At 42.8% G+C, this 24,792-nt stretch overlaps 1 protein-coding gene across 6 annotated transcripts in view; it reads left to right on the top strand.

Moving 5' to 3' along the window:
• The first annotated feature begins 1,620 nt into the window (after window positions 1-1,620).
• The window catches only part of CIT (citron rho-interacting serine/threonine kinase), a 168,223-nt gene continuing 145,051 nt past the window's right edge, over window positions 1,621-24,792 (top strand). For 5 of the 6 annotated variants that reach the window (XM_068562804.1, XM_068562806.1, XM_068562805.1 and 2 more), the window contains exons 1-5: window positions 1,621-1,682; window positions 2,732-2,834; window positions 8,284-8,425; window positions 17,216-17,391; window positions 22,957-23,058. In XM_068562804.1, coding sequence (XP_068418905.1) covers window positions 2,739-2,834; window positions 8,284-8,425; window positions 17,216-17,391; window positions 22,957-23,058 — 516 coding nt within the window. In that variant the 5' untranslated portion in view covers window positions 1,621-1,682; window positions 2,732-2,738. Of the gene's footprint in view, window positions 1,683-2,731; window positions 2,835-8,283; window positions 8,426-17,215; window positions 17,392-22,956; window positions 23,059-24,792 lie in introns of those variants that run through there. The other variant, XM_068562808.1, reaches the window with a different exon arrangement.

The following is a 24,792-nucleotide window of genomic DNA, read 5'->3' on the forward strand; positions in this document are numbered from 1 at the left end:
GCCTGTGTGTGCCTGCATGTGATAACACGTTTCCAGTTCTATCTAGTGTAGGGATTGGAAATGTACAGAAAGGACTGCCTCCCTTTCAAATTTTAGAAATATACATAAATAGAACATCTATACACACAATTTACAAATTGTGAAACAAAAATCCATATTATTACCAGCTAGGCTGAGAACTAGATCATAGTAGCAACATGACTCCCTGAAAGGTCACCATCCTAACCCTAGGTAACCACTATCCGGACTTTTGCTTTCTTCATGGTTGTATCACCTGTATGTACATCCTTCTCTAAATATTTTATTTTGTTTTGCCGCTTTTGAAATTTATATGAATGAAACATACCTTAATAACCTATAAGGGAAAAGAATCTGAAAAAGAATATATATATGTGTGTGTATATATATGTATACACACATATATGTGTATCTGAATCACTTTGCTCTACACTTGAAACTAACACAACATTGTAAATCAACTCTACTCCAATAAAAAGACATACTTTATTGTTTTGCTTCCTTCACTCAGCGTTGTTTTGAAAGTCATTATGTCATTGTGTTCAGCTGCAGTTTGTTCCTTTTCATTGCTGTATGAAAACACTGCAATATAAAAAATTATCCTTTCTATTGCTGATGGATATTTGGGTTGCTTCCAGTTTTTCTTTGTTTTTTGTTTTTTGCCATGATGTTGTACGGTACTATTTGTACATTCTTGTACATATCTCCTGGTGTACACAATTAGGAGTTTCTCTAAGGTATATACCCAGGAGTGAGTCATAGAATGTACATATCAACAACTTTAGCAAATAGTGGCAAACTCTTTTTCAAAGAGACTGTACTGATTTATACTCCCATCAGCTATGTATGAATGCCTGGAGCTCCATATCTTTGCAAACACTGTCAGACCTCCTCCCCCACCCCACACCCCAATCTGGGTGCATGTTATTGTATCTCATTGTGGTTTTAGTTTTCTCATTTCCTGATTACGAATGACGTTGAGTATATTTTCGTATATTTGTTGGCTTTTTGGATTTCCTCTTTAGTGAATTGACTAAGTTCTTGTCTTTATTTTAAAATGTCTTATCAGACAGTCTCAATACCTTCACCTATTTGTTGCAGGACAATCAGTCATCGAGGCAGGTGGAATTTCAAACTCAAAACATTTGCTGCCTCAGCTGTAGCCTATAGCAGAGAACCAGCTGGTTTACCAAAGTAACAAGTACTTCGACCTTAGGCAGGATTGAGGAACAAGACCACCAGGCAGAGCGGCCTAGCTGTCTTCCTCCTCGCAGGTGGCCTGAGAGCGAGCAGGGGACACGGCCCCGGGATCCCAGAGATCCCCAGAGATCCCAGACACAAATAGACGCGCCCTCAAAATTGCATCCTTATGCTTAACCGCCAATTTCAAACTTCCAAGACCTGCCCTGCCGGGTTTGCCCTCCCCGTTTCCCATTGGCCATGAGTCAAAGGAAGAAACAATTTGATTGGCTATCTCTTTCACTTCCTCTGTCCCTTTAAGGACTTGGGCAGGGCCTGGTTGAGATACAACTGTCCATCATAGGAGCGGGAACGCTGATTGGTCCAGACGTATCTGGGCCCCGCCCACGCCGTTCCCCGGATTCAAATGCTGCGGCGGGACGCCTGGAGCGGAGTGGAGCGCTGACTGGCGGGTTCGGTTGAGCGTGAGTCTGGTCCCCCGACTACCAATTTCCCCTCCCCCCAATTCTGCAAGACCTGGGGAAGGGCCTCCTCCACCCACACCAAGCCCGGCTTTGCCTCTCGGAGCCGGGAGGGCGGCGGTTCCGCCCCCAGGGCTTCCGGGGGTCGGGAGGGTCTTCCTAGGCTGGAGGTGCACTGGCCCATTTCCACCGGAGCCGAAGGGTCGGCCAGGCGATGCTGGGGCCAGAGGAATTGTTCCTTTCTCAAGCTTGGTGGGGTCCTGTGTTTATTCTGCCCTGCCTCCTGTCAGCATTACTAGTGGGGGCTGGCAGCGCCTTAGAATCTGTGTGACCTTAATTTGCTTTAGTATCTTCATACTCTTCGTACCCATCCATCACTCCTACTTCCTGCTTCTTTCGCCCTGTTCCAGCCCCTCTGGTCTCCCAGCTATTGTTAGAGAAGCCCAGGTCCTGCCTCAGAACCTTAGCTCTGGCTGTGCCCTCGACCCGGGATACTTTTCTTTCCCCAAATATCAGCAAGGCTTGCTGCTTAACGCCATTCAGGTTTTGGTTCAAATGTCACCTTCTCAGTGACGTTACTCTGACGCCACTGTTATACACACACTGCCATGCCCCAATTCCCCCATCTTGCTCTTTTTCTTTTCTTTTTTTTTTTTTTTTGAACCCCATGGCGCCTAAAACCTTTCAACATACCTGTATTATGTAATTTGCTTATTTTCAGTGATTTATTCAATAGCTATTAGTATTTATGTGCCGGGCTATATGTTTCCCTACTATATGAAGATAAAAGTCCCTGCCCTGGTGGAGCTTACATTCTAAGGGGGGCAGATAAACAAACTTTTAAGTAAGAGAGTATGTCAGATAAGTGTTACTCCTGTTACACTGAATAAAAATCTGATTTTTAATCTCCGTCACCAGACTGAGCATCCCAAGACCCCGTGGTGGCTGATTTTCACCTCCCTTTCCTGATATCCTGAGGGAGCTCGGGATCTCTCAAGCCCTTCCTCCTCAAACCTGCAGAACACATTTAACCTATCTCCCTTCATCACCAGTGGGGAGATGTTGAAGTTCAAGTATGGAGCACGGAATCTGCCGGATGCTGGTGCTGCTGAATCCATTGCCAGCCGGGCCTCCAGGTTGAATCTTTTCTTCCAGGTAACAGACTGGCTTGCCAACTTTGCTCACCTCTGTGTGTTTCCTTGGAACCTCTTTGTTACCTTTGCTTTTGATATAGGACTGAGGCTACTCCAGGAGAAAATCCCCTTTGGTGTTTCATATGCGCTGATAGTTTTGGAAAGGAGCCATTGTGCAGACAGGAGTGGGTAGCTGAACTTGCCCAGGAAGGAAGACCTTTTTTATGACTTCATACACTTTACACTTCTGTACTAAAGTTTGTCCTTTTATTAAAGAAAAGTAATTGAACAAAGACACTCTTTTGACCGAAATTTCTATACTTGTAATCCTATAGAAATATAGAAATCTTTTTCATTCAAGGCATGTTTATGGTTTAGATTAAAAAAAAAAAACAGTTTTGATAAATACCACACCTGTGAAACCCCCTTTCCTCTCAAGATACAGAACATTTCCATCACCCCAAAGGATTAAAACTTAATGTTGTCAGATTTTTTTTCCACGTAGACTTCTAATTCTTTTGTTTCTGATGTAGGTGGAACACTGTTGATGTAGAAATCCTTGTTTGACTTATGTATTCGTAAGTCAAAGGGACAATACAGATAGTGGTGAAGATTTAGGTTTGAATCCTGGCCCCAGTACTTGTTAGCTGTGTTACCTTGGGCGAGTCAGTTGCCTTCTCTGAATCCATTTTCCGTTCTTTATAATAGAGGTTATAACACCTAATTTACAGAGTTGTGAGGATTAAATGAGATAATCCATGTAAAGTACTTAGTTTCTTGCCCAGTTCTTGGTAAGCCCTTTATAAATGGTAACTATTATTAATAATAAGTGTAGAAATAGTATTAGTGACAGTAATAATAAATTTTTTTTAGCAGTCTTTCCTGATCTTTTTCTTTCCAATTAATACATGCTCTCATAGGCATTTTATTTTAAATTTTTTTAATTTTTGGCTGCACTGGGTCTTCGTTGCTGCGTGTGGGCTTTTCTCTAGTTGTGGAGAGCGGGGGCTACTCTTCATTGCGGTGTGCGGGCTTCTCATTGCAGTGGCTTCTCTTGTTGCGGAGCATGGGCTCTAGGCGCGTGGGCTCAGTAGTTGTGGCTCGTGGGCTCTAGAGCTCAGGCTCAGTAGTTGTGGTGCACGGGCTTAGTTGCTCCACGGCATGTGGGATCTTCCTGGACCAGGGCTCGACTCCGTGTCCCCTGCATTGGCAGGTGGATTCTTAACCACTGCGCCACCAGGGAAGCCCAGTAGTAATAAATTTATGTTCACATAGCAGTAGTTATATTAAGAAGGCATTTTTGTATGATACCTGTATGATGATAAATAGTAATACTATTTAATAGTAATTTAATAGTAATACTATTAAATTTAATAGTATTTAATAGTAATACTATTACATTTAAACCAACTATACTGGTTTAAATGTAATAGTATTTTACAATGTTATATTAGTTTCAACACTAATACGATCTTGAGGACATTTTTCCCAAGATAGTGGTATTGGGGAATGTTCAAACAGATCAGAATGGGGACAGATTGAAAGTGTAGGTGGGACCATCCCCGTCACCATTTAAGTCATGAGATATTTTTCACTAATGAATAGTCTATTTTTAACCTCAGCTGACTGAGTGCTACCACTTTTTAGCCCCTTTATCGTTTTACTCCAAAACTTCCAACTTATGACAGAATTTATTAAGGGCTTATCATGTGCAGATGTGGAGGGAGACAAAGACTTGCCCAGAATCACACAGCTTGTAAATGGCAAAGCCACGCCCAATTTTTGGTCTGTGGGTATGTAACTGCTGGGCAATACCGCCAGCGTATGTCAGAGTTTATTAAGTGTGTCTTGTACTTAAATGTCATTATAACAGCAAGGATTGTGGATAAATCCCTAATTCATCTTTTTTTTAAACTAATGAGTTCCACCCCGCCCCCAGGAAAGCTGTTACTTGCAAGTGTAGCATAACCCTAACGTTCGCCTTAATATAAACAGGTAAGGATAATGTTTTTCCCCCTTCCAGCTGAAACTGCATTCCTTCTTGGATGGGATTTGAACTCAGCCAAAACTCAGATTGGACTTGAACCCACGATCCCTGACTTAAGAGGGGACTTGAACCCACTGTCTTTTTTTTTTTTTTTAATTATTTATTTATTTATTTATTTATTTATGGCTGTGTTGGGTCTTTGTTTCTGTGCGAGGGCTTTCTCCAGTTGTGGCAAGCGGGGGCCACTCTTCATCGCGGTGCGCAGGCCTCTCACTATCGTGGCCTCCCTTGTTGCGGAGCACAGGCTCCAGACGCACAGGCTCAGTAGCTGTGGCTCACGGGTCCAGCTGCTCCGCGGCATGTGGGATCTTCCCAGACCAGGGCTCGAACCCGTGTCCCCTGCATCGGCAGGCAGATTCTCAACCACTGCACCACCAGGGAAGCCCCCCACTGTCTTTTAATTGAAACCGCTCACCTGGTGTCAGGACTTACTGAAGCTCAGGTTCTCTTGTCTCAGCACAGAAAAGGCAAAGAGTGAGTTTCTTAGCATAGGTTGCTTGTGAGAGATACAAACAGCCAGCAAGGGAATGCAGCCCCGAGAACAAAGAGGGGCTACATTTTTATAGTCAAAGAAAAAGTGGGGAGGGGAGAAGACCACCTTTTTTCTTATTTTTGGGCAGACATCAAGGCTTACATCATTAGTTCCTCCTTTGACCCTATATGGTCTAACCGGGACTGTCATGGTGCTATTTAAATCATGTATATTAGCAGGAGAGTGGTAACATATACTAAAATATGGTAATTCATCTCAGGTTTCAATATAATGTCCCCTTTCATCTAGTTTCTTTTCTCCTTTCACCTATATTTCTGTCTTGGCTACATGCAGAAATGCTACTCTTCAAGGACCATTAACTTACTGACTTCGTGTAAAAAGATTCAGACCCCATATCTATTGTCTTGTGTTTTAGCTATCAGGACTTGTGGCTTTAGTGTGCTTGGTACTTGGATGTGCCTGGTCTTCCTTCAAGGTAGTATAGATTGTTGCTAGGTTACTGGATTCTTTTCTTGAGTGGTCATTAGCTTATAACAGTCTTCCAGACTCCCTTAAAATTCCCTCTCTGTCCTTAATCCCCTAGTGGGATTTCTAAACTATTTAATTATCCTACTCTATCCCTATCCCAGTGCCCTTTTAATGAGGTTTGGATAGAGAGTAGTGGTTTTGTTTTCCATTTAGGTAAGTACTTTAGACAGGGTCTCAGTTTCTACTTAACAGAACTTCCCCACAAGTTCTAGGTCAGTGGTTGGCAGACTTAGATTTTCAAGCCAGCAAAATTTTACAAATTTGCTGGGCTGACCTAGGTTTGCCAACTTTCTATTTTGCCAAGTAAGGAATGTAAAAAACACACAGAAAAAAGAAAATCATATCATCTTCTGGTCCTTTTATTTCATAAAGAAAGGACATTTTAAGAAATACCAAGAGAGGAAGGACATCGTTGCAGAATAAAGGACTGTATTACAATTTGAATACACATAGCTTTATAAAAGAGTCATCATGCGGTGTTCATCTTTTCTCATTTCATGGCAGACTTGAAAACTTTGTTAAGACTCAGTACTGTATTTGGAAACAGCTGCTTAAACTCATTAAGGAACAGAAGAAACAAAGAATCTTAGTTTCCCAGTTAGTGGCAGAACTCTGAAGTGACAGAAGGGTGGGCTTTTGTGACCCAGTGCTTCACAAACCTGGCTGAGGTCTGACTCTCTAGGGAGGACTTGTTACTAAAACATATTCTAAGCTACAACCTGGGAAATTCGAATTCAGTAGGTTGGGGTGGAACCTGAGAATCTAGTTTTTGTTTGTTTTTTAAGTGCTCCAGTTCTCCAAGTGATTCAGATGTAGCCAGTCTGTTTCTGTTATCTATTGCTGTGTAACAAACCACTCACAAAGTTTAAAACAACAGTGATTTATTTTGTCTTATGATTCTGTGGGTTGGCTGCATTCAACTAGGTGGTTCTTCTGCTGGGGTCACTCACGGGGCTGTATTGAGTTGGGAGCTTGGCTGGGACTGGAATATTTGGGTGCCAACTGCTGGCTGGGGAGCCTCAGGGTTCTTCCACTGACCTCTCTTCTCCAAAGGTCTTTCATTATTCAGTCAGTCTAACCTGGGGCTTGTAATTTTTTTCTGTGGATAATAAGTATTTTAGATGTCATGGGCCTTACGGTCTCTGCTGCAACTAGTCAACTCTGTCATTGTAGCATAGAAGCAGCCATAGACGATGTGTAAATTAATAGGCATGGCTGTGTTCCAGTAAAGCTTTATTTATAAAAACAGGCAGTGGGCCAGATTTGGCTGACCCCTGGTCTAGCCCAAGCTTCTTGACTTGGTGGATGGCTTCCCCAAAAAAGCAAAAGTAGAAGCTGCCGGACTTCTTAAGGGCTCCACCTTGAACTGGCACATGATCCCTTATGTCATGTTCTGTTGGTTGACGTGAGTCATGGCGATGGCACAGATTCACGGGGAGAGGAAATTGATTCCGACTCTTGGTGGGTGCAGTGGCAAGTGCCTTCAGAGTTAGAGGAACTGTTGGTGGCCAGCTTTGCAGAGAGACCTGCACACCATCCACAGCTTGGCACATGGGATTCATTGCTCTAGACCAGGGGGTGCAAACTCACGTCTTTGGGGGCCAGGCAGTGTAAAGGAGTCAAGTGAGCCAGATGGAAGAGCTGCGAGTCAGGTCTGCAGTGAAATGCAGACCGCATCCGCTACCCAGAGGGGCAGCACTCCTCAGCCGCAGCTCAGCATTCCCAGGCAGGAATGTGGGGCATTGTTGCCAGATCTGCCGGGGTCTCACGAGAAGCCAGAAATCCTCCGCTCCCCCTTTTTTTTTGGTGTGAAATCTCCTGATTTTTCAATATTGGCAGATAACTCAAATTATTTTAAATACCACAGGCCAAACAAAACATGTCTGTGGGCTAGATGCAGTTTGCCAGTTTGCAGCTGTTGCTCGAGATCGTGAATAAATTCAGCTTTAGTGCAGTCACTCCATTTACACGACCCTAGATTGTTCAAGTGAATTAAACTGAAGTTATGTCAGCAAACCTCTGGGAACTCAGGGAGGAAGAGGCAATCATTGTGTCCTAGTGCAGAGACATGGAGATGTGACAGGACCAGCAGGGTTCAGAGTAAATGTCCCCACGAGCCTCAGACCATTAAGAAAGAAGGACCTTTTCTTATTCTTGGCATGCTGGTGAAGGTTTTCTCCCGAGGTGCTGGAGGAAGAAGCCCACGGTGATGGAATGTACAAGTGATAACTTAATGACTGTCAGTGGATGTTGCTTTAAAGAACGAGGCCACTGAATTATGTTGTTAGTGTGTGTCATGAGCAGTTAGTCGAGTTGGTGGCTTGCAATTTACTCTGCGTGGATGTTATTGATCAAAGCTTTTCATTATTGACAGTGTCTCCATCTGCTGTTTGCTGTTTTTAGGGGAAACCACCCTTCATGACTCAACAGCAGATGTCTCCTCTTTCCCGGGAAGGGATATTAGATGCCCTCTTTGTTCTCTTTAAAGAATGCAGTCAGCCTGCTCTGATGAAGACTAAGCACGTGAGCAACTTTGTCCAGAAGTGTAAGTGTGGGGAACTTCTTCCCGAAAACTGTCCTGCTTAGAGAGAGCTAGAAGGATGCCAGAGGCGGGATGCGTTTGTGGTCGGTGGGAGTGGGTGGGAGCTCTGCTTTAGACGGACTCACCTTCAAGGTCAGCGTCCACCTTCTGTCTCTGGGAGACCGGATAAGTCAGGTCTCTTGGTTGCAAGTGACAGAAACGCAGCTCAAACTAGCTTAGGCCAAAAAGTGAATTAAAAAATTTTTTTTATTTTATTGAAGTATAGTTGATGTACAACATTGTGTTGATTTCTGCTGTACAGCAAAGTGATTCAGTTATATATATTGTTTTTCATTATGGTTTATCACAGAATATTGAATATAGTTCCCTGTGCTATGCAGTTGGACTTTGTTGTTTATCCCAAAAAGTGAATTTTTTTTGGCTCATGAAACTGATAGTCCAGGGATGAGTCAAATTTTAGGCGTGGCTGGTTCCAAGGACTTAAATAACGTCCTCTGGCTCCATCTTTACACTCACTCAAAGCTGATTATTCATTAGGCATTATAAGCACAGTGCTTAGCGCCCACAGTATTTAATTTTAATAAATTGAATTTATTGTAATTAGTTTAACTTAATTTATTTTAAAATCATAAGAAAAATATGGGTATGCTAATAATGTATAATGATTCTGGATTATATTCATCTTTATACCAATGCGGTCATAAAAAATATATATACTTATATAAAAAAAAATATATTTTTTATGGAGCAAGGGGCTGATGAAGGCAAAAGTGCCTAGGGACTATGAAAGTCATGAGTCAGCCCTGCCCACACCTTGTTGTTGTGTTTTATTTACTTATTTAAAAATACTTATTTATTTGTTTGGCTGCACTGGGTCTTAGATGCGGCATGTGAGATCTAGTTCCCCTGACCAGGGATCGAACTTGGGGCCCCTACATTGGTAGCGTGGAGTCTTAGCTGCTGGACCACCAGGGAAGTCCACGAATGCACCCTGTTCTTGACTCTCCTTGACTTCCACGTGGTAGGGAAGTTGACTGCTGGTTCCCCAGTTTCGTATTTTTTCACGTGACCCCAGTGTTTTTCGACCAGCGGTGATTTTGCCTCCCAGGGACATTTGGCAGTATCTGGAGACAGTTTTGGTTGTCACAGCTGGCAGGGAGGGGGCTCATGGCAGCTAATGAGTGGAGCCCGGAGATGCTGCTAAACACCCTACAATGCACGGGACAGCCCCCACCACCCAGAACTCTGGGGCTAGCGGGCCTTTCTCTCTCGCCGTGAAATCTCAGGGCCTCTTCCTCTCCATACGGCTCTTCTGTGTGGTCTCTCCATGAAGGGTTGGCCAACTACAGCCTGGGATGCCTGCTTTGTAAACAAAGTTCTGCTGGAATATAGCCACGCCTGTTCCCTAGGGCTGCTGTCATGTCACAAGGCATTTGAGTAGGTGTGACCATATGGCCTACAAAGCCTAAAATATTTACTGTCTGGCCTTTTAAGAAAAAGCTGCTGACCCCTGGTCTACACTCTAGCAGAGATGTCTAGACCTCCTCCATGGCAACTCAGGGTTTCCAAAAGCACAAAAGTGGAAGCTGCCAGGCCTTTTTTGGGCTCAGGCCTGGAAGGGACGTAGAATCTCTTTGGCTGCATTCCACTGTTTGCAGTGAGGCATAGGGCCCCACAGATTCCATGTGCCGGGGAACTACGTATATCTTCCACTGTCTATGTTCATGCAATCCCAGGGAAGATTCTCATTGGCTATGCTTTGGGTCACTTGCCCACCCCTTGACCAGACACTGGGCCAGGGTGTGAAGTACTGTGATTGGCCTCATCTAGGTGCCCAGGGGTCCAGGACACTGTGATCACCAGGACCTCATGGAAAGGGGGATATACATTGCCCAAAGGGCCTGGAAGTTTTGAGTGGATTAAGCCAATGTATGTTTACTAAGTGACCGTCGGTACCCTGTCTGTTCTCAGTGCCCTCATCTGCAAAATAGGGGAAAACGCATTATCTCATAAATAGGAATTGAATGAGTTAGTGCACAGTCCAGGCTTATCATGTTGCCTGGCACATAGAAACAGTCGATAAATGTTACCCAATAATGATAACCGTAAACCTCAACGTTTAATATATTGTGTACCTTTAACTTGAAAATGTACTTGGCGTATTTGTTCATGATTCTGTATTTGTTTTAATAAGCTCCCACCTTATTTTGTGGAATATTTAAATTCTCAAATAAGGAGTGGGAGGGGAAGGGGGAATTATGTGACAGACTAATTTACTGAGCTATCAACATGCACCTTCTTTAGTCTTGAGATTGCACTCCGGTTCCTTTAAAGCAGTGGATCTTCTAGACTCATTCAGTAATCAGGGGACTAGACTTAGTGAAACATAGATTTTTGTAATAGAATCCTCTTCCAGGGAGCTGTTTCATATTTTTAAAGAGGCTTCCTGGAGAGTATGGTTGAGAGTCTATGACTGGAAAAGGGTGATTGCATTAGTATGCTTTTTTTCCCCCCTTTGATTTTCTGTTTTGGAATGTGAGCTTCATTTCTCCATGGGAAGAAGGGTCCAACAGCTCTTACTGCATAAGTTTCTCGAGTCTTGCCATAGAGATGGAGATTTCCTTCAGGGACAGTTGGAGGAAGTGAGACAGAATAATACAGCCCTGAAGCAGTGCCCCTAGCTTGGGCCAAGAGAGGGCAGGGAGCTGGCATCTGGGAACCAGGGAAAGGCTTTTTGTTTCTTGTTATTCTAGCCCCAGTGCCTAAAACAGTGTCTGGTTCACAGAAGGTTTTAATAAATATTGGTTGACCGACTATTGCTGATGAACAGAATAAGTAGCAAAATCTTAAGTAGTATATCACATATTTTGTGTAAAAAATAAACAAGTGTGATATTAAAACATGCAGACAAAGTGTTGATAATGGTTAAAGTTGGGCTGTTCTTGGTGATCTGACAGTAGCTGACATTCTACCCTCTTTTAACTCCATTCGCTGCAGGCAAGCATAAGTTCACAACCTTAGTACTTTGGGCAAAATGTAACTTTAAGAAGTTTTTTTTCCCCCTAATTGCAAACATGATACAAAGTAATTATTTGCAGCAACATGGATGGACCTAGAGATTATCATACTAAGTGAAGTATGACAGAGAAAGACAAATATCATATGATATCACTTATATGTGGAATCTGAAAAAAATGATACAAATGAACTTACTTACAAAGCAGAAATAGATTTGCAGACATAGAAAATAAATTTATGGTTACCGAAGGAGGGGGGAGGGATAAATCAGGAGTTTGAGATTAACGTATACACACTGCTATATATAAAATAGGTAACTAACAAGGACCTACTGTATAGCACAGGGAACTATATTCAATATCTTGTAATAACGTATAATGGAAAAGAATCTAAAAAAGAATATTTATATATGTATAGCTAGTCACTTTGCTGTACACCTGAAACTAACACAACATTGTAAATTAACTATATTTCAATAAAAATTTTTTAAAAATACAAAGTTAAATATAAAAGGTCAGAATGGGAGAAAATCCCTTAAAATCTTTCCTAAGATAACCACTATTAACGATTTGGTGCGTAGTACTGCAATTTTTCTTTTGTCCTTATAAAATATTTATTATGAAATGTTCAAACATACCTAAAGGTGAAGAGACAAGTGTCATGAGCCCCTGCATACCAATCCACTAGCTTGAGCAATGAACCCTTTTCCATGCATATTCTAACATTACTGTGGTTTAATTTTATGCAAAATGGCTCATATGTTTATAATGCTTTTGCCACTAGGTTTGCTCACCTAGCAAAATATTTACTCGACAGGTATTTATGGAGCACTCACTATGTGCCAGGTTCTGTTTTGGGTACTGGGTTTACAGTAGTGATCAAAACAGAAAAAATCCTTGTTCTTGAAGAACATAGACTCCAGTGGAGGTCGAGCTACTGAATCCTTTTAAACATGTGCCTAATATTCTTTTATGTGGGTGGACTCTTAAGCTGTTTCCCCTTTCCTACTAACGGACCTCTAGGTTGTTTCTGATTTTTTTTCTGTAACGAGCAGTGCTCATCATAAGTATCTTGATATGTATGTCTTTGGAGCATTTCTGTGAAGGTTGAATTCCTAGAGACTGAAGTGTCGCAATACTGAGTTTCAAAAAAGGAAGCAGTACAGTCATCTGTGGTGGCTTTTGCCTCCTGGGTCCAAATATATATCTGACAAGGTCCTTCTTTGACTGCATTTTCATTCCATGCTTTGGGTCTTTACCTCCCCTCAGTGTTCAGTCTGCTCTGGGCTCAGAGTGGGCAGGGATGAAGGGTCGCTGTGTTTTTTGTTTTTGTTTTTTTTTAATTTTATTTATTTATTTATTTATGGCTGTGTTGGGTCTTCGTTTCTGTGCGAGGGCTTTCTCCAGTTGTGGCAAGTGGGGACCACTCCTCATCGCGGTGCGCGGGCCTCTCACTATCGCGGCCCCTCCTGTTGCAGAGCACAGGCTCCAGACGCGCAGGCTCAGTAATTGTGGCTCACGAGCCCAGCCGCACCGCGGCATGTGGGATCTTCCCAGACCAGGGCTCGAACCCGTGTCCCCTGCATTGGCAGGCAGACTCTCAACCACTGCGCCACCAGGGAAGCCCCTCGCTGTGGTTTTGAAGTCACAGAAGTTGCTGGTGGGGAGAGAAGTTGCAAAGGGTTATTTTTCCACAGTCATAGACATGAGTTCAGCATCTCACCCCTTCACCTTAATAATCCAAAAGCCTGACCCTGTCGGACAGGGGAGGGAGTTGGCAGGACACGGCCGAGGCCAGGAAGCCCCAGAGGAAGTTCGGGCAATGGCGCCTACCCTCGGCACCAAAACCAATAAGCCACTTGGTGTCTTTGGTCAACTTACACATTTGGAGGGCGGATCACAGTGAAATCGGTCGTGTGCAAAATGAACCCCATGACGGATACAGCTTCCTGTGGTTCCGAGGTTAAGAAGTGGTGGACCCGGCAGCTGACAGTGGAGAGTGACGAAAGCAGAGATGACCTTCTGGACATTTAGATGGAAACCAATGCAGATGAAAGTCCACTGGTGAAAACTGACTTCTGATATGTTCTTTCATTGTCCAGTGAGCAATCCGTAATTGATGTATAATTTAAGTCCAACTTGTAACAAGATTTTTTAAACTGGAAAAAAAAAATCTAAAAGCCTTTGGATAACAAGATTGCGATGTGGAATGGTTTCTCAGAATTCCGAGAGCATCGTGATGGTGTTGCCTGCAAGCAGTTTTGTCTCCCTGGGTGATTGAGTTGCCTGGTGGTTGCCAGTGACAGACCCAGAGTTATTAAGTTGGACAATGCTGTAAGCAACATGGGGGCCCAAGGCCTAACAGAATCAGGAGAGCCTGGCCTTGTGTGCGAGCAGTGATGAAATCAGGTTCAAGCCAGCATATTTGGGGAATTAATAATTCAAAGCTCAAGTACTAGATCTGAAAGAAACTTGGAAGAGGGCAGGGCAGAAAGGCTGGGCTTGGCACAGTGATGTCAGGGCAAAAGGAAAAATATCGTGCAGCTTTCCATTTTGCTTCTGCATGGAATTCTCCCTGAAAGCGCTCTTCCTTTATTTTTTTGTTTTCCAACGGTCACGATGAATTCGTGCGGATCCACCCACCCCTCTTGCCTGATTACTCAAGGGGCCAAAAGAAGGTGTGTTTAGGATGACTGTTGAAGTAAGAGATGTGTTTAGTGCAGTGATGTTCATCGTATGAGCCTTTGAGCCAAGTGAATTCAACTCCAGCCACGCAACAAAGAAAGGGAGTGGGTAACAGCAATTAAAACTGCATCTGGCTAATTCCTTAATATGTTGCCAAGTGACTGTGGTTACGAAATGGCTTTTTCCTTTGTTGGATTCTGTCCCTTTCACTGTGTGAACAACTCTCTGAGTGAGTGTAACTCTAGAGTGTGGCTCCCAGCTTTTTCTGGTGCCCACCCACAGACATGAGGGTCACTCCAGTGTACCCGTGGGATTTCAAGAGTCCCTTGGTCTTCACCATGGCACCTTTCTGAGGGATTCTCCAGGATAATTTTGATTACATGTTTCTCTTGTCTTGCTTGGGAGTGTAACCCTCTATATGACGCAGTTTCCCTATATCAGGATTGAAGGATTTGATCAGTCATAACTGTTCCGCTCTATTCTTTTTTTTTAATATTTTATTGAAGTATAGTTGATTTACAATGTTGTTAATTTCTGCTGTACAGCAAACTGATTCAGTTATATATATATATATTCCTTTTCATATTCTTTTCTATTATGATTTATCACAGGATATTGAATATAGTTCCCTGGGCTATACAGTAGGACCTTGTTGTTTATCCATCCTGTATATACTAGTTTGCATCTGCTAATCCCAAACTCCCAATCCTTCCCTCTCCCACCCCTCCTCCCCCTTGGCAACCACAGGTCTGTTCTGTATGTCTTTGAGTCTGTTTCGTAGATATGTTCATTTGTATAGTATTTTATTTATTTACTTATTTATTTATTTATTTATTTATTTTATTTTTGGCTGTGTTGGGTCTTCGTTTCTGTGTGAGGGCTTTCTCTAGTTGCGGCGAGCGGGGGCCACTCTTCATTGCGGTGCACGGGCCTCTCACTATCGTGGCCTCTCTTGCTGCGGAGCGCAGGCTCCAGATGCGCAGGCTCAGTAGTTGTGGCTCACGGGCCTAGTTGCTCCGCGGCACGTGGGATCTTCCCACATCAGGGCTCGAACCCGTGTCCTCTGCATTAGCAGGCAGACTCTCAGCCACTGCGCCACCAGGGAAGCCCTGTATCGTATTTTAGATTCCACATATAAGTGATATCATATGGTATCTGTCTTTCTCTTTCTGACTTACTTCACTTAATATGATAATCTCTAGGTCCATCCATGTTGCTGCAAATGGTATTATTTCATTCTTTTAAAAAAATTTTTTATTGGAGTATAGTTGATTTACAGCGTTGTTAGTTTCAGGTATACAGCAAAGTGGATCAGTTATACGTACATATATATATATATATATATATATATATATATATATATATACACACACTATTTTTTTTTTTTTTTAGATTCTTTTCCCATATAGGCCATTACAGAGTATTGAGTAGAGTCCCTGTGCTATACAGCAGGTTCTTATTAGTTCATTCTTTCTTATGGCTAAGTAGTATTCCATTGTATATATATAAACCACATCTTCTTTATCCATTCATCTGTTGATGGACATTTAGGTTGTTTCTGTGTCTCGGCTATTGTAAATAGTGCTGCTATGAAAATAGGGATGCATGTATCCTTTCGAATTGTTTTGTCTGGGTATATGCCCAGGAGTGGGATTGCTGGATCATATGGTAGCTCTATTTTTAGTTTTTCTGAGGAACCTCCATACTGTTCTCCATAGTGGCTGCACCAATTTACATTCCCACCAACAGTGCAAGAGGGTTCCCTTTTCTCCACACCCTCTCCAGCAGTTATTATTTGTAGACTTTTTAATGATGGCAGTTCTGACTGGTGTGAGGTGGTACCTCATTGTAGTTTTGACTTGCATTTCTCTAATAATTACATTCCACTCTATTCTTTAGACCATTAGAGTTGTTGCAAATCCAGCGATGCCCCAACTTAGTGCTGTTAATAAATATACGTTAGATTCCAAATCTAACCCGTTAGACCCGTTATGGACCCGTTTAGTCCATACTTTAAACACTGAGAATCTCTCACTGTTCCGCCCCCTCCTCCAATTCCCCAAATTCATATGTTAAGGCTCTATCCCCCAGCATGTGGAGGCTTTGGGAGATAATTAGGTTTAGATGAGTTCATAAAGGTGGTCCCCCATGATGGAATTAGTGTCCCTGGAAGAAGAGGAAGAGGGACGAGGGCTCCCTTTCTTTCTGCCACATGAGGACACAGGGAGAAGGTGCCTGTCCATCAGTCAGGAAGCAGGTTCTCTCCAGGATCTCAGTCTGCTTGCCTTCTCAGCCACCAGAACTTTGAGAAATACATGCCTGTTGTTTAAGCCGCTTTGCCCATGGGTCCGTGGTGTTTTGTTAAAGCAGTCAGGGCAGATGAAGACACCGACTGAGAGATTGCACTTGGAGAAGGAATAGACTATATGCGAAGAAAAAAGATAGTTGCAAACCCATCCAGGTGTGTGACACGTCAGCTCTGCAGAACCAAGGTCAGGGCTCTGTTTGGTTCCTTGGGCTCAGGCTTTTTTTTTTTTTTTTTTTCCCTTTGGTAGCGCTGCTGCATATTAAGGCCAGGAAGGTATTTACTGACAGGATCTAAGGGAGATAAGACTTGGGCTAGTGGGATAAAACTGAACAGGACACGTGTAGTCAGAATGGAATGATCTGGAAGTCAACTCCAAAGTCGACTGACATGGGGATCACGTTGCTTACGTCCCATTATAAACTGATCTAAATGCTGATAAGCACTTTTGACCACACACTGCCCTGCAGCCTCCAGAGAGAAGGAAGAAAAGCATGATTTCCGTTTTCCTTCCCCTATTTTCTACATCTACAGGATTCAAATCATAGCTGCCATGGAAACTGTGCTTTGGAATTTCTGGAGCCCTTAATTTTAACTTAACATAGGAAAACACTTTTGTGCTGATTTTATAATTATTCACGACGACGAGAAAGTGACTAAGTGTCTTCTGACAGCTAGGGAAGACATAGCAACACTTTCTTCTTTCTTCCTTTCTTTTCCCTTTCATAAAGATGCGCGTATTTGAAGCACGTTATGGATCAGGAGTCACTCTTCCGTCTTTTGCAGATTCTGACATCATAGCTGAGTTGCAGGAGCTCCAGCCTTCAGCAAAGGACTTTGAAGTGAGAAGTGTCGTAGGTTGCGGTAACTTTGCCGAAGTGCAGGTGGTCAGAGAGAAAGCGACCGGGGACATCTACGCCATGAAAGTCATGAAGAAGAAGGCTTTGTTGGCCCAGGAGCAGGTAGGAGCGTTTAACATCACAGCCTTTTCCCCCTTTCTGTACCAGCATGTTCATTGCAGAGATGAGAATCTGCTGAATTGGCATCTGGGATGGAGCCAGTTTTCCTCTGCGTCTCTAGTTAATTATGGTGGCACAGCCAGGAAGGTCTGAACACTCTCGAGCTGACACTGACTAATATTGAAGACTGACAAGCTCCTCTGAGTTGCTTGATCATGTTTTTTATAGTTGCATGTTATTCAGAACCAACTTGGCCTGTTCACTAATGAATTGGAGATGATCTTTCATGACCATCCTTTGGGGATTCAGAGATGTGCATGTCATGGGGTGAGTCAGATAGCCTTTGCTTTCGTACACATCTTATATATTTGTGTTGTGGGCATGTGTATTTGATTTTAAAACAGACCTCTGAAGAAATTAAATTGTTCTATGGCTAGGGAGTTGCTGGTTGGAGAGCAGGTGAGAAGTTATCTTTCCTGTTGTGGTGTTTTTCTCTTTTAAACAAGGTTACTGCTTCCAGACAGTATTGATTCATTTGCCTCGTTTCTAGAGAGGTGGCCATCAGCCTTGGTGTTCAGAGAGCAATTTATTAGTTACCCATGTTCAAGTGCACATCATGTGTCTGATAATGGACCCAGCTCCGTGGGAAGCCTGCAAAAGGAATCGAAGCTCCATGGCTGTTAGTTTCAGGGTTTTAGAACAACCTTGGAAAGTGGAGGTAAAACGCAGATCCGTAAAGCAGGCACTTAGGAGCTAAAGCATCACAGAAGAGGGAGCAGTTAGCAAATTCACGAACGATAGAATGAGGAGAGGCGTGGGTGAGCCAGAGACAGTTAGGGAAGGTTCGCAGTGCTGAAAAGGAGCATGGGCTCTGGGCAGAGAGAAGTGACGAGAATGTACCAGGTAGAAGCGTGGCGTGTGTGCCGTTCTGGAGGTGTGAGTATTAGAATGATACGCAGATGTGTTTGTTTGTTTTTGTTGTTTAAGTGGTTTAGAACGAATAGACTGGGAAGTGGGGAGAAATAAGGATATTGGAGTTGGGAGGGGGTGATTGGTGGGAAACCTCAAGAACCCTTTTTTGGTTACTGTGATAAAATACATGCAACATAAAATTTACCATTTTAGCCATTTTTAAGTGTACAGTTCAGTGGCATTAAGTACATTCACAGTGTGCCACCATCACCGCTGTCCTTCTGCAGAACTTTTTCATCATCCCGGATAGAAACTCTACCCATTAAATAGTAACTCACCCTCCCCAAGAACTGCTTTTCGGAGTCACAGTTTAATTTGTGAGACGTTTGGGGATCACGTAGGCTTTTGGAAGAAGGAGGTCGGGATCTGGGTCTGAGTGCTTAAGTGACTTCGTGTGGTCTCCAGTCAGAGACTCAGCGGAGGGCAGGAAGCTGCTTGTCGGCATCCAGGAAAGCTGTGGCGTGCGTTCAGGAATGAAGTGTGGGCAACTTCACGGAAAGGACAAATGACAGGCCGTGGCGAATCATTCGGAAGAGAGGCGTGGAAGGTGCTCACTCAGCCACTCAGCACCTAACAGCCACCTGTCATCAGGCCACACCTGCTGAGCACCTGCTGTGTCTGGTGTGTTCCTAGGTCCTTGGAAGAGGCCTTAGATGTAGCCTTGTGCTGCTTATATTTCAGGTGGGAAATGATGCATATCAAAGGAAGCAAATTCAGCATCTACCATACTGCAGGCAAGTGATAGAGACACTCACATAGGTGTGCATTCCTCCAGGTGAATGACTTGAGATGACCCCTTGCGAGGCGTGGGCTGGGGGATTTAAAAATCGCACACACCCGGGAGCTAATTAAACCCACCCACCCATTCCTTACCTGAGCCACGGTGAGGCTTTGGAATTGAAGGGTGTGAGAAGAAAAGTCAGCACAGGGAGTTGGGGGAAGTGCCAGAGAGGAGGTGAGAAGAGGTAGCATCCTGTGAACAAGACCTGTCACCTAGGAGAAGCCAGCAACCCCACCCAGAGCTCCATGAAAACTGGAAGAGGTCCTCAGAGACCTCTAATTTGTTTTAATAGAAGCTTCAGGGGTCAGACGAGGCGTCGATGATAAGCAAGTGAAGATGTACACCCTTCCATTCAGCCAGCCTTCACTGAACACTTTTTATGTGCCAGGAAAAGAGAAGGATCAGCAAATCCCACACGGTAGATTTCGGGGGTTGGGTTGGTGTTTCCCAGATGTGTTAGAGGTTAAACTGGTGGTGCGCATGATGATTTTGGGCAGTACACGGACAGAACTATTTTAAAACATTTAATAGTTTAATATTAACTGGCATATCAAAACCTGGCACTTTGACAGATGTTACTGTTAGAACGAAATGGAAGAAGGTGTATTTAAAATTAAATTACTTGGAAGCAGTCACAAGTTTATACAAAAGTCGCAAGTACAGTGTGTCAGTCAAGGTTCTATAGTATATATATATGATACATGCTATCTATACACATTGACTATACATACATGTACACATTGACTATACATACATACGCATATGTGTATGACTTACCTGACTGTGGGCGTTAGGAAGGCTGAAATCTGTAGAGCAGGTCAATAGGCTGGAAACTCTCGGGCAGAAGCTGGTGATGCAGTCTTGAGGCAGAATTTCTTCTTTCTCAGGGAAGCCTCAGTTTTGTTCTTAAGACCTTTCAACTGATTGGATGAGGCACACCTAAATTATCAAGGATAACCTCCTTTACCAAATTAACCACTGCCTACACAACAGCCTCACGGCAACACTTAGATTAGTGTTTGCTTGAGTGACTGGGTGCTAGAGCCTAGCCAAGTTGACACACAACTATCACATATAGTATCAACAACTTTCTTTTCCTGAACCATTTGAAAATCACTCGCCAACCCGATGCCCCATTATCTCCAGGTACTTCAGAGTACATTTCCTATAATAAGGACGTTTTCCCATGAATGACAACACAACCATCAAAATCAGGAAATCAACCATGATAAAATTACCACCATCTAATCCTCAGGCCCCACTCAGGGTTCACCAGTTTGTTCCATGGTCTTTTAGAACAAAAGGATTCACTTCAGGATCACACGTGGCATTTCGTTGTCCTGTCCCTCTAGTCTTTTCAGTCTGGAACAGTCCCTTAATTTCTCCCGGACTCTCATGACCTTGGCGATTCTGAAGATTATAGGCCAGTTATTTGGTAAAATTTAGATTTGTCTGATGTTGCTCATGCTGAGATTCAGGTTCAGGCAGGATTATCGCAGACAGGATGCTCTGTTCCTCTCATTGCATCCCAACAGGTGAGTCTCAATTTCACTTTGTCACATTCCTGAGGATGTCACTTAGGTATCTGCCACACTTCTCCACTGTGGAGTTACTCCTTTCCTCTTTGTAATTACATACATATATTTTGGAAGGAGATACTTTCAAATTATGGAAATACCTATTTCTCATAAAACTTTCAATCCATTAATTTATTTATATCTGTATGGACTTGCCTTTTCCTGTCAGTGAGTTACAATCCATTCCTGTCATAATATATTTTTATATTCAAATTGTCCCCAAGGTGGCAAATGAGAGAAAAGGGAACCCTCTTGCACTGTTGGTGGGAAAGTAAATTGATACAGCCACTATGGAGAACAGTATGGAGGTTCCTTAAAAAACTAAAAATAGGGCTTCCCTGGTGGCACAGTGGTTAAGAATCTGCCTGCCAATGCAGGGGACATGGGTTTGAGCCCTGGTCTGAGAAGATCCCACATGCCACGGAGCAACTAAGCCCATGTGCCATAACTACTGAACCTGTGCTCTAGAGCCCGTGAGCCACAACTACTGAGCCTGCGTGCTGCAACTAATGAAGCCCACGCGTCTAGAGTCTGTGCTTCACAACAAGAGAAGCCACCACAATGAGAAACCTGAGCACCGCCACAAAGAGTAGCCCCTGCTTGCTGCAACTAGAGAAAGCCCGCACGCAGCAACGAAGACCCAATGGCAGCCAAAAAAAATAAAATAATAAAATAAATAAATAAATAAATAAAATTAAAAAAAAAAAAACTAAAAATAGAATTACCATATGATCCAGCAATCCCACTCCTGGGCATACACCCAGAGAAAACTATAATTCAAAAAGACACAGGCATCCCAATGTTCATTGCAGCACTATTTACAATAGCCAGGTCATGGAAGCAACCTAAATGCCCATCTACAGACAAATGGATAAAGAAGATGTGGTACATATATACAATGGAGTATTACTCAGCCATAAAAAGGAACAAAATTGGGTCATTTGTAGAGACTTGGATGGACCTAGAGACTGTCATACAGAGTGAAGTAAGTCAGAAAGAGAAAAACAAATATCGTATATTAATGCATATATGTGGAATCTATAAAAATGGTACAGATGAACCGGTTTGCAAGGCAGAAATAGAGACACAGATGTAGAGAACAAACGTATGGACACCAAGGGGGGAAGGTGGCGGTGGTGGTGGTGGTGGTGGGATGAATTGGGAGATTGGGATTGACATATATACACTAATATGTATAAAATAGATAACTAATAAGAACCTGCTGTATAAAAAATAAATAAAATTAAATTAAAAAAAAAGAATCTCTTCAGGTTGGCTTTTGTGCCCTTTTGACATATTCCAGATCTTTTGAGTTCTGTGCTGCTTTCTGATACAGCAAGATGTTCAGGCTCTTACACTTTTACTTTACCTGCCCCAGACCTGCAATCAGTCATTTCTCCAAGGACCTCTGTTTTTTTGTTTTGTTTTGTTTTTAAGTGGAAAATGGTATTTAGAGGCCACGATCTGGGCACTAGGTGTTCTGATTGCTATTGGGATGTCATTGCTCCCAGACGCCTTTCAGTGGACAAAGCCAGGGAATACATGTACATGTATGCAGTATACCTACGTTCACACACACACACACATTTACATCTCTGTTTATTTCTGTATCTATATGTTGAAAACCATGTGTTCACATCAACACTTCCAAGTCCAATCCAGCTTCACAAGGTTCATTGTAATTTTCACACTTTCCATGTTTGTAACTCTCTCCTCTGATATCACCCTTAATATTTTTTACTTATTTTATGCACCTGTGTCCATCCAGTCTACTGTATTTGCTGCTGCCCCCTCCCCTTGGTAGGTTCAGATGCCCTGCTCAAGGCCATCCCTACACGTGATGACCTTCCTCACCCTGCTTGGACCAGTCACCCTGTTCTGGGCCACCATGGCTCTCCTTGCCACCTGTCATGGATGCTTACCTGGTGATTCTTCTCCATCTGATGGCTTTAGGACTGAATTGCTCAGGAAGGGAAGGTAAAGAGAAAGAGATTTAGATTTAAAAGTAGTGAGTTGACTTTAAAGAAAGACATTAAGTAAATAATTGGACACATATTTTATGGATCTGGCAAAAATGGTGAGCAAAGTAGGCAGAAGAATGAGATTTGTGGAATGTTGGGCTAAGTGATGGCTTTTTAAAAAAAAAAACAAAACTAGAATTATCAGTTTAAGCAAAGGGCATTTTCCCCATCACACTTAGTTCTTTATAATTGTCTAAACAGTTTCTTTTCCCCCTAGGTTTCATATTTTGAGGAAGAACAGAACATATTATCTCGGAGCACAAGCCCTTGGATCCCGCAGTTACAGTATGCCTTTCAGGACAAAAATAATGTTTATCTGGTGAGTCTTTCCATCTCTCTAGAATTAGCCTGGTGTTGCGATAATCAGAGAATACAGCTGTGGAATTCAATGTGGTTCTTGCCCACGTGGCCCACGACACCTCTCATTCTTTCTCATGCTTTCCTGACTTTCAGGTGTCTTCCTGTTCTTCTTGTCTTAAAGAGGAAGAACTAACCCATTTAGAAAGAGCCTCATTTATTGCTGGATATTGTAGCTGTGGCTCAAAGAGCAATAAGGAGAAGTCATTTATTTGGGAATAGTCTGCTATTTCCTTTAACAGAATCTTACTTTAAATTTTAAAAATTGAGATAATGCATAGTTACTATAAGAAAATGCAAATGCTGCAGAAATGTATGAAATAGAAGGGAACATGCTCTACCTTTCTTTCTAATCCCTTTCCCCAAGGAAACAAATGTTAATGGTTGTGTATGTTCTTTCTGGCCCTTAACCACGCGTTGTGGAAAAAATATTTCTATGTCTATGCGTGTAACACATGCATATAGTTTGTTTTACAAAAGTGGTATATTACTGTCTACTTTGCTCTTCAGCTTGCTTTTTGCATTGAACAATTTGTCCCTGACATCTTTCCATGTCAGTACATGCAGATCTGCTTCATTCTTTCGAGCAATGCCATGGTTTTTCCTGATGTGCATGTAGCATAACTTACAGAATGCTAAAATTCATTTTGGGGACTTGTTTAGGTTCTTGGGGGTTTAGATTCCTAAAATTAAAAAGGTATCCTAAAAACAATTTTTGTTCTTGATTCAGCCCTTAAAACAAGACTATCCTATTACATTGAATGGAGATAAACTTTTGTAAAGCTCACGTCAGAGAAAAGGGTAAGAGAGAGACGGATTCCTATTTGTCTTGAACCTCCACTGGGCATTTTGGGGGGACTTTACCACCTTTATTTCTGACCTGGAATAAACAGTTTATTTGCCTTGGACCCTGGCCTTACCCAGCCTTCTGAGCAAGGACATTCTCACACAGATGCACTGGGAGACCGGCCTTGCGCTGACCAAGTGCTCCTTCAGAATCAACAACACAACTGTGGTCTCTATGTCCTGAAACTTCCTTTCCTTGAATATTGTCTTGGAAGCTTCCCTTCCTTGACACCTGGGGCTTGGAGCCCTGACCTTTACTAATGACCTTGGTGTGTTTCTAGGCTCATTGGTGTTCTAGGACATTTGCTGCATACATAATATTTGTCTTGTGCTCTCTGTGTCTTGCGGAGCACCTTGTATTTGGGTGTATTAACAGATTTATTCGTTAGCCTTCAGAAAAGTAATTCCCTTGACACAGCAGGCTCTTTGTTTGTTTGTTTGTTGTTTTGAACATTTTAACTAGAGCTCTGCAAATGATATAGAACACCAGCGTGTGAGCATAATGTTAGTTTTTGAGCCCACACAGCACACAGGCCATCCTGGAGCTAGGAAGGGCTCTGGTTTTTGGCAGAAGTTGAGACTCCACAGTTTTCTGGTCTGCCTTTTGCTCTGCTCTGAAATCTTACCGTTCTCTTCCTCTGAGTCGAAGAGCTCAACCTTTTTGATCCAATCTCATGCAGCTTCTTGAGAATCGCTGATGAGATTCTCTGATGAGATTTGGTCCAATCTCGTGCAGCTTCTTCTTCATAAAAGTAGCACTGTTGAGGTGCTTTGGGACTTTCACACCATTGTGGTCAGTTTTGGTAGAGGTGATGGCAGATTCTGAGTGTCCTACGTAAAAGAACTCAGA

This window comes from Eschrichtius robustus, chromosome 14 (assembly GCF_028021215.1).
Source record: "Eschrichtius robustus isolate mEscRob2 chromosome 14, mEscRob2.pri, whole genome shotgun sequence".
Taxonomy (NCBI): Eukaryota; Metazoa; Chordata; class Mammalia; order Artiodactyla; family Eschrichtiidae; genus Eschrichtius; species Eschrichtius robustus.